Source organism: Ambystoma mexicanum, chromosome 10 (genome assembly GCF_040938575.1).
Source record: "Ambystoma mexicanum isolate Mex_15411 chromosome 10, UKY_AmexF1_1, whole genome shotgun sequence".
NCBI lineage: Eukaryota > Metazoa > Chordata > Amphibia > Caudata > Ambystomatidae > Ambystoma > Ambystoma mexicanum.
The window spans coordinates 197,611,642-197,625,678 of NC_090932.1; the positions used below are offsets into that span (position 1 = coordinate 197,611,642).

Consider the following 14,037-nt stretch of genomic DNA (forward strand, 5'->3'; position numbering starts at 1 on the left):
ACCTCCCAGTTCCTCCTCAGTCTCTTACTCAGCATCACCCAATGTCTCGCCAAGTTTAGAAACCTGTATAAACCTAAACCCCTTGCACAACCAACATTACAGACAATTAGACATGCACTGAATGCATCTTCAACATATCTGACAAATGTGAATGTCATTTGCTTGTGACTGCATGTTATTAAGTGTGCATGTGTTCTGCATGTAAAATATAGCAGACCCCCCAACTGCAGACAGTTGCCCTTTGGGTTGATAGACTAATTCATATCAGCCTGTTCCAACTTTAGTGCTGTGGCCCACAGAATATGTATGAGTTCCATGAAAATTCAGTCCGGATTTCACATAGCCACTGACATTGCAATCCCCTGGGCCCAAGCACTCTACGTTGTATGACTGGAATGAAGTCTTTAAACTGGTCATCTACGCTAGTAATTGAACAGTCGCCTAAATTCTGAATACTACTTGCCTGAAATGCAATGCTCTCTGATGTGCATGTTGGTTCAGACTATGGTCGCCAAAGAGCTATCCACCCTACAGCTCTTCTAGGCCATACCAATGGCAGTATGTGCTATACAAATGTTGTGTAACGTAACAGGCTGGAATAGTCATAACAGGGTGACAGTTTGGCAATCATCTTTATTTATAAATAAAACAGTAAGTTACCACAAAATGGCTTCTCCATTGGTCACAGAATCAACAGCAAAATCTACAAAAATATATACAAAAAACATATATTTTTCCTTTAAAGGAGCATGAGAGGCCAGACAGCCACACACACACCCACACCTGGTGAGAAAGCAGGACAAAGGGGGGTGGGTGGTGTGTGGGGGTGGCAGTGTTACGAACACATCATAGTGCAAGCAAGGGGGGCTGTGCTTTCAGGTCTCTCCAAGGAATGGGGCTCTGAGGAGACTATCTTGGCGGCTGTCATTGACCCCTGTCCTTATGGCCCTCATCCACAGAACACAGAATTACGGCACGGAAAAAGAACAATTCTTTAAGCAGGGGGACCCTGGTGTGGTTGTAGCCCTTCGCATATCTGCATGTGTTATTGTTTGGAAAAATCACGTGTCTTGTGGGAGGGAAATCCTTGTGTTTATTTGTTCGAGGTTAAATAGGCACCAGAGTAAAAAAAAGAAAAAAAAGGAGATACTGGGGGTCCTCTGAATGGCACACTTTCCTTGCCTCTGTCTTCCCAAATCCACCTTTCTTAAAAGAATGAATTTTCTTTTCCAAAAGACACTTGCAAGTGTACTTTTTAGGTTTGTTTATTCAGCATTCTGCCAACTATTATTGTATTTCTGGTTGTAATTTGAGGGAACTCGTCTGCCCCTCCTCCATCCCCAGTCCTGTGAACATCGCTTGAGGATGTTTCTGTTTGTCCCTGGGCCACGGGGTAATGGAGGGGGCACAGGGTGGTCCTACACGAGAAGTGGTGCAGGCATAAAAAAGAACACATCGTCCATGTTATTAGCGTTCAGGTGAAAGAACTGGTACGGTACCGTTTAAAAGCTTTTAAAGCACACCCAATCTAAAGGCAGAAAATTATATATATATATATATATATATATATATATATATATATAGTCTTGGACAAAAGGGGAGATTATTTGGGATTCTCCGGACATTTCAATTTCCATGCCATTTCTTGGTTTAACTGGCCAAGTTTTGACTTGATCAGAAGTTAAGGTGCTGGGGCCTACTGAAAAAGTCATACAACCTGGTAACATTCATAACGGAGCAGGACTTAGGGTTGTCGGAGATGGGAGGCAGGAGGGAGGGGGGGCTTGTGGGGGAGGCGGGATTTCTTCCAGCACTATTTTCTTTACATAATTGAATGCGATGGCTCCCACTACCCGTTGCGAGTCAGAGAAGAGTGGGAGGCCTTCTACTGTTCTGCGTTGGGCATAGAAGAGACAGTAGGCTTCCGAGGCAAGGGAGAGTGGGGTGGCTCACACGACACCTTCCTCACTAGAGGAGAGGAAGAGGAATATACATCCTCTGAGTTGAAGAGGGTGAGATGGCTTTAAAGCTTGTTGCCTGAGCAGGGATGAGTAAAATGGCTTCTTTTGCTGTGTTCTGAGCAGGGATGAGTAAGAAGATGGCTTCTTTTGCTGTGTTCTGAGCAGGGATGAGTAAGAAGATGGCTTCTTTTGCTGTGTTCTGAGCAGGGATGAGTAAGAAGATGGCTTCTTTTGCTGTGTTCTGAGCAGGGATGAGTAAGAAGATGGCTTCTTTTGCTGTGTTCTGAGCAGGGATGAGTAAGATGGCTTCCATTATTCTCGCAATGACAGAGTAGAGTAAGATACTGAGTCAGCCAATGTTCTCTCCTGAGCAGAGAAGAGGCAGATGACCTCTATGGGTATTTCCTTGGAAAGGAAGGTGGGGTGGCTCGCAACGCTCTTTCCTCACCAGAGGCGGCTGCTTCTACTTCCTACCGAGTGCGGGGTAATAGGATGGTGGCCACTGCTCTCCCTTTAGCAAGGTAGAGTAGGATGACTTTCACTTCGCGTCACTGGGTGGAAGGCGAGGGAGGTGGGGTAGGATGGTGACATGCACTGATCATCTGGGCTGGAGAGGGTAGAACCGTAATCCCCCTCAACTCCCTATTTCTCCTGGCTGGGGGACAGTCGATGACCTCTAGCACCCTTAGCTAGCAGGGGCTGTAGGGTGTCTTCCACTGCTCCATTCTGGGGTTGGAGGAGTGGGATGGCTCTGTAACTCTCACTTGGGCAGAGAAGAGTGAAATGGCTTCCACTACTCACTTGCGGGATTAGCGTAGTGGCATGACATGCACTATCCTCTCCGACGCAAGGAACGTGAAATGGCTTCCATTGGTCTATCATAGCGTCAAGGGACTGGGATGGCTTCCACCACTCACTTCTGAGACTGGAGGAGTGGGAAGGCATCTATAACTCTCACCTGGGCAGAGAAGAGTGGAATGGCTTCCACTACTCACTCGTGGGATTAGGGGAGTGGCATGACATGCACTATCCTCTCCGAGGCAAGGAACGAGAAATGGCTTCCATTGGTCTCTGTTAGCGACAAGGGACTGGGATGACTTCCACTGCTCACTTCTGGGTTTGTGGGATTGGGATGGCATTCACTACTCACTCACCCCTGGCAATGGGGGAAGTGGGATGGCTTATAAAACTCTCTCATGTGTAGAGGAGTGGAATGGCTTCGACCCGACTCTTCAGAGAGTGGGGGAACAGTATTGCTTCTGCTGCTCACACGTGTGATTGGGGGGATGAGATGGCTTCCACTTCTATTTCCTCATGAGTGTGTGATGACTACCATTAGGCGTTCCACCTACACTGCTAATTTTACAAACCCTGGGATGGACAGTGGCCCAATTTCTGATAGTTATGAGGTAGAAAGTGCAACCATAGAGGAGGACAGCTCCGGGACCAGTCTCCTTTCATGAGGAGAGCAAGCTCAGATGCTTAGGGACGGCTATATATCTTTGTGAGATGTCAATCTTTGGCTAAGTCACGTCTAAAGGGGTCATTGTCTTTTGATTATAACCCGCTTGTCAATTTCAGCATGGATTCAAAGAAGGGGCAAAGTAGGCATTGATCTGTTATAGTATATTCTCATATTAATTACTCAGGAGCCATGATCAATGAGAATTTGTATGCTGCCATTTCTACTTGTGCTTCCATTCTTGGGCGACGTCCCTGGAAAAGGTGCTATCCTGGTGATGTCATAGTGTACATATCTTCTGGGGGGAATGTGTGTCTTTCTGCACTGGACACAATTGGGGACTTCTTTCGCATTTACCTTACCATGCAGTTGCAGACAGTCTGGGACTAATGGTGGGATTGTGGTCATTGTAAAATGTTTCTTTTGCCTTCATTTGAACACCAATGGCGGAGAGCCAGTGAAACTATGAACTGCAAATATAAAAAAGTACAAAAAACATAGTGGCAAAATGATTTGCCTGGAAAAATGTAGATTGAAGAAAACTGTACTTTAATATTTGGGATGGGGTGTTTAATGTTTGGTTTGGTGGTTGAGTTGATGGTTGGCTGTGGGCGAGTATGCAGGCTCCTTCCCTTGGAAAGGAGTGAGGGGCAGTGCGAGGGGGTGGGGGGCAGTGTGGGGCAACAGATACAGTAACTACTAGGTACTTGGCTCCGGTTAAGATGACATGTGAGGCGGTGCTAGTGATAATGGAGTACGTAGGCTTTGTAGAGGGTGGAGCATTTTATTAGGTGGGAATTAAATAACCTTTTTGAAATGGGCTATTTTTGGAGTGAATATTTTTTGTGGTCGATATTTTTGTAGTCTACATGGAGCACAATGAGCTTGCCTCATTCGTATCCTCTGGCAATTATGTAACTTTGCCCTTAATTTCATCTTTAATAGCTTTGATGAAAAGTGGGAAAGCATTTTCTGTAACTATTCTGAAATAGGTCACCTGATGAAACTTGCCAGAAGCAGAGCACTTAAAAAGCATGAACTCCTTTCATCCTCATGATGTTGATAACATAAGCGCCATTGAGTTGCTCCTCTGCAGTGCCTCTCCTTTATGGGTTCTGGATAACTCAGAGGTGTTATAGGTGTATACAGCTACAGTATATTGTTATTATCTCAAGAATGGCTCGTATATTTGCTTTCATGCTGCTTCAAATACCCCCACAGCTTTTTTAAGGGGGTACTTGCACATTATAAAGTTATTTTCAGTGTATGGAGGTCATTACGACCCAGGCATTAAGGGTTAACGCCGTCGTTAACCCTTAACGCCTGATTCCAATTTTAAAGGCTGCTTTTAGCAGGCGTTAAAATCCATGGCGCTAAACCGCCTTGGTGCTAATTACGGCACCGTAATTTACGGTGCCGTAATTAGCACCTTCCCCACTCCCATTATGCCCTATGGGGCAAAAATGGGAATGGGGAAGGGGAAATGGGGATTTACCGCCCCACTCACCTTGGAATGGGGCGGTAAATCCGCCATCCACCATGGTGTAAACATAGTTTACACCATGGTGGTAAAGTTGGTGTACTTACCGCCTGGGTCGTAATGACCTCCTATATCTCATGTATCGAAGCCATGCTGGTGAATGGGGTGTATGTTTCCACTGTAGTCAAATTGAATGGGGCGCGGGGGGGTGGGGTGACAGGTAAATAAATGCCCTGTGGAGGGGCCCGCCGTTAAGGTCACTCCTGAGTTGCCACAGTCAAGGCCAGCCTTATTGACCTAATAAGGACGATCGGGCTCTCAGAATGTTGCTCCTTCTAAATGGGGTGTTGTCCGTGGACCTGATACTGCAGCAAAGGCTTGAAAGCACTCCTTGACTGATTTCAATCTGGGAAGGACCTGTCTGTTGGACTGCCCATTATTCACACACTTATCAAGCCACGGGTATCAGAACCTTGCAGGCCACCCAGACCAAAAGCAGCACATATAAAACTACCCCACTGACACCTCCGCAAGTTCAGAGGGCTTCACAGTGACAGCGGTAGGGAAATGGAAGAGGCTGCCATTCTGATGCCAAGTGAATACGGAGCAGGGTGAGGTGGTGGATGCCAAGTGGCGGGAAATAGCATACATTATTATTTTATGGTTGGTTTTTTATAACGCCCTTAATACCGTAGAGGTTTCTAAGCCCGGAATCGCGATTCGAACCTGTGTTACTGAGGCGTCGTCTTGCTCCCAAGCCAAGCGTGTTGCCACTGAGCTATACTACCCGTATCCATCAGGAACGTCCATTGGAAAAACATGCAGTGCAAAGACAGAACTGCAGCGCTGGTGATATGTGACCAGAGCCTGGAGCCTCTTTCAGTCGCATGTCGCATAGAGCCGAGTTCAGCTAACACAAGCGTGCCCTTGTACCCTTGCCCTGCAGCCTACAACCAGGGTATCCAAGACTCTGGCAGTAGGCTCGCAATCAAGACAAGCACAATGCAGTCTTCATCCGGTTCATTTATGACGGGGCTCAGCTTTCTTAGGACTAAATGACTGGTTTGGGGGAGCTCTTCCCGATGGGGAAGAAGTCTTGGTCAGGGTGTGACGTCTTAGCCGCAGCGCTTTATTGTCTGGCCCATGCCATGACCCTACTTGAGATCCCTCACATCGGCTAACCCTAGCGTGCCTGCACACAACATGGTGGTAGTTGTTCCCTTCACATCTAAAGAGTGACACCACAGTGGGTGCATTCCCTGAGCCTAGTTCACTTTACCTTTCAGATACCAAGCAGTTATTCTTGCAGTTGGCACCTGCCTCCTGGCCTTCCTGAACCCCCATTGTCATCCATGTGGAATAGCTCATAAGTTACACTTGCCTCAGATGTTGGGCCATCCTGAAATTCAAATTCAGTCACGGCCGACTCAGTCCTTAATCCTTTAAGCTATCCGTGCTTTTTGATGTCTCTTGTCAACATTCTCCTGCTTTTTAATTCTGCTAGACCATTTTTCTGTACTATGTTTTGGCTCCGAATTCCGTTCTCAAATGTGGCCACAGCAGACATCACTGCTGCCACTGTTTTCTGGTTGCGAGCCATCCGCCATTTTGTTTTTCCTAGATACTCCGACCAACATGTCCACGTTATGGTTTGTTTTACTTTGTGCATTTGTGTAAAGGTAAGGTTTTTGGGGAGGTTTTATTTCACTCCAGTAGTCCCCATTATCTGTGGGTCCGGGATTGCAAAGAGAATGTGCAGATGCCCCTAGCGCCAGTCTCTTCTACGGGTGGAGTCTTTGAATTAGGCCCAGAATCATTGCACTTTTCTAGTCAATCTTTTGTCTTCTTTTGCAGCACTTAGGACCAGATTGAGAGAAGTGCTGTAACTGTAAAACATGCAGTATTTCCAAAGACTGCCTGTTTTTTTTACCGCTGGACATACTATGGGTTTGAAAAACCATTTCTGAAAAACTGACTGCATCTGTGAGGGGCAAATGACCCCCACACTAAGGGCCTGATTCATGGAATTCCTTGCACTGTGCAAAGTGACTTTTCACTGATGCAAAGTGACTTTTCACTGCCAGCAAACACCCTGATTCATGGAACAGTGCATTAACGTTTTCTGTATTAGCCATGTGGTAATACTATATTTCCCCAAGGGACCTCCAAAATGGGGAGAAAATTTAGATCAGCTGTAAAATTACTTTATAACGCTAAGTGTTTGGCAATATTTCTATATACCACTAAGCTCTTAACGAGGCGCTTAGCTTTCATGTTTTTCAGAACACTGAATGACGATGTGGTAGCGGCTGCGCCAAAATCATTTACCGTTACTACCACTCTGTCCCGTGTGCTTACCATAGGATTTAAGAGTGGTGCTAGGTTGGTGCAATTCCCTATTGAGACTCCATGGGGGTTTTGGCAGCGTTCCCATGACCGGGAATTCCGCTGCAGTAAATCCACAGATTTTTCGAGGAGAAGTGGAGGATTTACCTCCAGCTTTTTGTTGGAGACGAATATTCCACTTTGCCTCTAAACTCGAAATTCGGTCGTGGAGTAAAAATGGCAGTAATTCCGTTACGGCCCAAAAAAGTGGTGGCAACAAAATCCGCCACTTTTTTACTGCACCACCAAATTCGCAACGAGGCCCTTTGCCTTTCCTTCTATCCAATTGTTTGTGATACGTGCATTCCATCTTCACGTCCTCAGCCCACCGTTTTCCTGGCATGAGAACTTGAGTGATGTTTGGTGTCTTTGACCTTTCACAGGTTTGGTTGTTCAACTCCCTGGTGCAAAACCTACGAAATGCATTTCTTCACCTATTTACTGGGGCTGCAGCTAACATGGGTTTTGCTCCTCCCCGGGCTCAGACTAAAGTGTCCCACCTCCTTAATTGATCGCTGGCAACTGGTACCTTCTCATGCCAAAGGAACACTTGTGTACAGGTGCGTTATAAATGACATATATCACATCATAAATAGACAACCCCACTCCCTCACAGGTTGCAGACCTAGGGAGGTTCCGGGCAACCTTGGAATCGGAATGCGGCGAGGCCTTAAGGACTATGATATGATTCGACTATAGAGCTTGAGTACTTTCTCCCGGCGTGGTGTTGTGTGATACTTCTCCACTACATTAGAAGGCAAAAGGCTTTAAACAGATGTGGCCTGACTCCCTGATTAAAAGGGGAGAAGGGTGCTCTCAGGGAGGACTGCTAGGTGAGGAAGGTTTCCTTGAATCGGATATTTAACTCTTTCTAAACACCGGAGCTTGGAACCGACAACGCAGTGGGTGTCTTACTGTTCCAGAGGTGGAAGACTATGTGATGGATTTGCTCCTGCGTTTGCTATGCCTGAATTGTATGTGCAATACTGTCCTACTTTGCACGATCTGCTATTCGATCCCGAGTGGAGGGTGTGGTGTGAGATGAGCATTTTAGCCCATAAGCATTGTGATTTGTACAATGTCTTCGTACTCTACTTGATTCTCGGGTGCTTGGTAAGTAAGCGGAGTGCGTTCAGTGTGATTGCTTGGTGGTCTGTTCTTCTCGGATCCAGGATCTGTTCCTCAGCTAGTTTTGGTGATTGTTTAACATTTCCCTTCACAGACACAGTAGTTGGTTTTACAATAGTCTAGAGCAGGCTTTCAGGTTCACCCGATAGTTGCCCTACAGGAATGCAAGCATTCCCTGAAGATCATTAGTTGGAAATGTCTGGTCTTGATGACTGTGCTTGTTTATGGTGTTTAAGTTCTTGGCCAAATAGGACCCACAGGATTCTTAACTTGTTGAGCTGGTGGAGGGTCATTCCCATAATTAGAGGCCAGTTGGAAGATGTTTCTGATTGTGTTGCCCTAACTAAGGCTACTCTCCTTTACACATTTTGTGATGATCGCATATTTCACATGCTTGTTCCCCAGAGAAATGTGTTATGTTATGTTATGACATTGTCTGCATCTGGGCGCAGATGGAAAAAAGTGATAAACATCCACTGGCTACAAAAAATCAGAAAAACAACTGCCGGATTCAGAAACAAATAGTTACAAAATAGGTGAGTTTTCAACTTTTTGCGAGCAACGACCAAGGAATACAAGGAGCAAAGTTTTGGCTGGAGATTATTCTAAAGGCAGGGATCCAGAACAGAATGGCGCAGGTCTCTTCTGGTTCTGATGTGGATCAGAGTGCATCTGCATACACAAGAACAATGGCCGATATTGTAGGCCAATTTTCCTTAGTAGTGTAGTGCCAAGCCAGACCTGCTCACTATTTCTGGAGAGGGACCAAATCCTGGAGCGGAGCAAATCCACTTCAGGGCATTTCCTAAAATCCATGCGCATATCTCCAAATTGATCACCAGAGATTTATGGCCGATTGTACTGAAGCATAATTGTTGATGATTGAAGAAACTGTGGGCTCCCTCAAAGTTCTAAAGTTGTCTGATGACCTCCTCTTCAAGGATATCATTTAGTTAGTCAATATTTAGCATAGCACCATCGTGCAGCTTTGGTGCACTTGAAGAGAGGCAGAGAAATTTGAGAGCATATGTATCAATTAAAAAACAAGTGGGTTACTAAACGTTTGCAGGGAAGCAGATAGGTGTTGATCATCTTGATGCCCATCAGAAGGTCCTTTAAGCGAGAGCTCCTAAATGCAGCAGGGCCACAAACGATGAGGCGCAATGCACAGCACCTTTATGTGATATGAGAGCTTGGAAACCCAGTCTTAGCTGTAAAGCTTCTGCGGCGGGTCAGATATTTGGGGTTTCCTTAGGGGGTGCGTGGCAATTGAATATGAAGGACTATTCAGTGCCTTGTTGGATGGGGGTGTCCAGTAGCTGTGAGATATGCAAAGTGAGCAGGGCGATGGTGTCTTTGATAAATGCTTCTGTACATGGTTTGACTGGATGGTTCGGCACTTTGAGGCCCCCTGCCGCTCGTGTGTCCTCTGTTTGGTTAATGAGTTTGAAAATGGGGGAAGAGACCAGGGTTAGTGGGGAAGCTTCCAGGAGGCTCACATGATGTTTCTGAGTTAGTCTGGATATCATTACAGAGTCTTGTATTCTCTGTGGAAGGAAGGTGAGGAGACACGTACAACATTGAGAGGTTGTACATGGCACGTTTTTGAGGGGGCGGGTTACTCTTTATGACTACATAATAAATTTTGATAAATGCGGTTCTTTTGTTTGTCATCTTATCAATTCATGAGACAAGGTGGATTTATTTGTCCCTGCAGACTGCTAAACTGTCCGCCTCTCGCGAAAATACTTCAGATGTGGGTATTCCGAGAGGCCTGGGTCTTCATGTAATATTGTTCTAGAATATGGCGCTCCCTTTAGAGTTGTTCCATCCAGGTTGAAACTTTTGTTGCCACCTTGGAATCTGATGTAGTTTTTTTCAGCCTGATGAGTGTGGCCACATTCGGGGCCCTTGGTGTGCAGGATCGCTAGTACCTGCACTAGGTCAGATGGGCGATCTGGGCTTGGTTTATCAGTTCCCTAAAACATGGGATGGGGAACTTTCAACAGTTGCACACAGATGACTCTGCCAGTTGGTGATGTTCAGAAGGATTACAGCACGTGTTCTTCTCTTTAGACTACCAGAACATGTTGAATCCGGTCTCCATCTACAGCAGAAGAGCACATGCAATGCTGCTCCTTTCTTCTTCCCAGTTTCTCTAGCCAGTAAGCAGGCGTGTTAGAGCGCTTCTAACTACATGTGAAAGGTTCATTCCAAGCTTCCATTTGTGATGTGTACTCACTGGGCACTGGTCAAGGAGATATGGATAAGCTGTGCCGCAGGTGTGGATACTCTTTTCCCCACCTGCACAAGCACTAATGGCATTTGATTCTGTAACATCGGGCTCTGTTGCGTGGCTGGCTGGGCCTGCACCCCATTAGCCTCTCCAGTCCCGTTCCTCGCACTTATTACGTGGACCTTCTTCCCCTGCACTCTCTGCATTCCCCTGGCTCTGTCCACCTGGCCTCCCCCGGCACTCGCCTAACCCACCGCCCTGACCGGCCCTTCACCCCTCCCGTCTCCCCCGCACTTCTTGCACTGCACTTTCATGATCCGAATGTCACAAGTCCTAGTAGGAACGTTTTTGTTTTGTCCTCCCTTTTCCTCCCCCCTTCTCTTGTTGCGCCTTGAAAACACATTGTGTATAGAGACGCACATTATAAATACCCATTAAATAAATAAATAGGTGACCTTCAACCTTCTTAGAGGACCATGCCTTGACTTTTGCTATACAATCATTTCCAAGCTAGTCTCTGTGGCACAGTCAGTAAGTGCTGTGGCTCGTTGGGGGTTCGAGCCAATCCTCCAACTTCTGAAAGTGTTGTGAAAATAATTACAATTATAATTGTTGTCACCCGCCCTTTGCGCAAAATCAGGACAGGGTTTTTAAATTAAAAAAAAAAACTCTCGGGGTGGGGGGACAGAGGGGCCAATTTCAGGACCGTCCCGTCAAAACCTGGACATCTGGTCACCCTGGTTGTCGTGCATACATAGCACTTCCTCCATAAGAATATTGGCATTAATCCACTGACGAGGAGTTTTTAGTTTCACAGTGGAGCCTTTCAATAAGTGCAGAAGTTACTCTTTACAAAATGGCTGCCAGAGGAGATGCTGTATACAGAACGAGGTTCACCCCATAGTGTGGACTAGATGTTTACAAGGGAAGTCTTCCTTACAGTGCGACGTGCACTCTTGCGATGATGAGGCTGGAGGACCCTGAATCATTGTGTGTCAATCATTTCATAAGAGTGTGTTCAATATGTACAATTTACTTTGATGTGCACTCGCAAATGTTAAATGTGGGTGTGCTTCTTCAGTTAATGGATATTGCTTTAAAACCAACATAGATGGGTATTGCTTTGTTGACTTCTTTTTTTAGTACTCAACTTTGACATGTGGCTATATGGAGTTTGCCCACTGCGGCAGCAGAATGTAGTGAACAACCTATGTTATTTTGAAATGACATTTCCTCAAGTACAAAAGTGATTTTTTTTAAAAACATGGAATAGGAATTTCTAGTTCTTTTCTTTGAACACATTTGGTGATGAGATGTTTAGTTTGAAATCAGTAATACAGTTGCGACCGTCACGGATGATCCTCTCAACTGAAACATACAGTCGCACAGTGATTGCATCACTGCCTGGCTGCCTGCGCGCTCAGTGCTTCTATACCACAGGTGTTCTACGTGCTAACTGGAGTGGGCCATTTTGGAGCGGCCAAAGGCAGATTTGCGCACAGAAAATCGTGAGCAAGCGCAGTGTCCAGGTGAATTCAACTTCTGAACCCCACGTGACTGATACTGTAAGGAAATCTCGATTTCCTGTCGCACATTGTGACTCTTTGGGTGGCGCTCCTGGTGTTTTGGACTCCAACTCCCACTACCCCTAGCCAGCATATTTATTGGCGAAGGATCATGGGAGTTGTAGACTGTACAGCACATTTCTCCTTTACCCAAGGGAAGGTTTCAAATGGGATTTCCACTAAACAGAAGAAGGCCAATCAACCCTGGCACAGGCCTTCTTTCTTTTTGGCACCAGTGGTGTCACCAGGTGTGTTGCATCCACACACCTGCATGCTTCTTTCACACTTATAATTCACAGCATTTAGAAGAATCTGTTCCATTTGGAAAGTCATCACCAAGTCTTTCCCCTGATCAAACAACTTTGTAATATTCACGTGGAATTGCTTTAAATAATAAATATAATAAATATGACATCCCTCCCCCCACCCTCTTATGAAGAGCTGGTGTTTCCCTGGTTCCTTGCTTCTTTTCAGAGGCTAGGCGGCAGGTTTGCTGTTCCTCAGTATTGCACAAGATCACACAGCATGTACGCCACCTCACTACAGGCAGCGAGGGCGCCTTGCCTTGGCACACACAAAGTAGAGGCAGTTGGGCACCACAACGACGGCAACACACCGCAGCACACACGCTGGTCGAGATAAGCAGGTTGGCCATCAAATACCGTGACTTTGCACTGTGAGACCGAAGAACAGGCTGGAGAAGGAACGTGGAATGTCGTGCTGGAAGGGGGGTTTGGCAGGTGTTATATTTCAGTAGCTATAATGTCCTCGAAGGGAACGTCCATGCCATGCAGGTCAAAGTCCAGGATGTCCTGGCTGCCGCCTTCCTCTGACTCTCCACCGGTCAGCTGTTGGACCGATCTCTCTAGTGCCTGGTTACGCTTGTACATGTGAAGGTAGTTCTGCTGCAGCTGCTTTTGGTAGCGGATCACCTTCTCCTTTTCTTCCTTCCAGATTTGGCGCTCATGCTGGAAGACGTTGGTCATCTGCTCGTTGTTCTGCCGCTCCTCTTCCAAGTCATTCTTGAGCTCCTCCACCTCCTTCTGTAGACTTCTTAGCCGCTCCTCTGCTGCTGGTCCGGCCCTCTCATCGTGGGCCCACTCCCTTGTGGGCCGGCCGACCTCAGCCCGCAGCTCCATCAACTCCTCCTCGAGGCGACCCACCTTCTCCCGCAGCAGTTCAGCTTCATTCTTCTTGCGCTGCAGCTCGTTCTCGCAGACTTCAAGCTCAACCGCCTTTGTGCGCAGTGCGTCCTCCATCTCTCGGGCCTTCTGCTCATGGGCCTCAATCTTTCCGCGTGCATCCTTCAGCTGCGCCTTCAGACTCAGGGTTTCGCTGGTCTTCAGTGAAAGATCTGATTGGGACTCCTTCAGCTGCTGCTTGAGGAGGGAGATTTCTCCTGACTTCTGACACACCTGGAAGAAGAAACAAATCACAGGTCACAATGGGCGATGAGGCAAACTGCATAAATAGTAAGTTACATAACGGGGGAGGAAAGGTGCGGCGGCAGATTAGTCAATCCAGTAGCCCCGAAAGGCCAGTGGATTGAGGAAGAGCCATTCTGAGATCAGGCAAGAAGAGCACGTGACTGTCCCTTCCCACATCCTGCTGACATTTGGAGACACTGGCTCTTGGCACGCCTCCCAATTTCACTATGGGTCAGTCCATATTTTCTGAAACCACATTAGAACGTTCTATGTAAATCATTTAAACTACTGGTAGCAGTTCAGAAGGTAACAATGGCAGCCATGTTGCTGCGTGCACCTCCTGAGGAGTGATCATCAGAATGATATGTCTTGGGAATTTTGTGTGATCAATAG

At 46.6% G+C, this 14,037-nt stretch overlaps 1 protein-coding gene across 3 annotated transcripts in view; it reads right to left on the reverse strand.

Annotated features, from left to right (window-relative positions):
• Positions 1-613: 613 nt before the first annotated feature.
• The window catches only part of LZTS1 (leucine zipper tumor suppressor 1), a 277,681-nt gene continuing 264,257 nt past the window's right edge, over positions 614-14,037 (reverse strand). For all 3 annotated transcript variants that reach the window (XM_069617716.1, XM_069617717.1, XM_069617718.1), the window contains exon 4: positions 614-13,632. In XM_069617716.1, the coding sequence (XP_069473817.1) occupies positions 12,961-13,632 (672 nt within the window). In that variant the 3' untranslated portion in view covers positions 614-12,960. The remainder of the gene's footprint in view (positions 13,633-14,037) is intronic.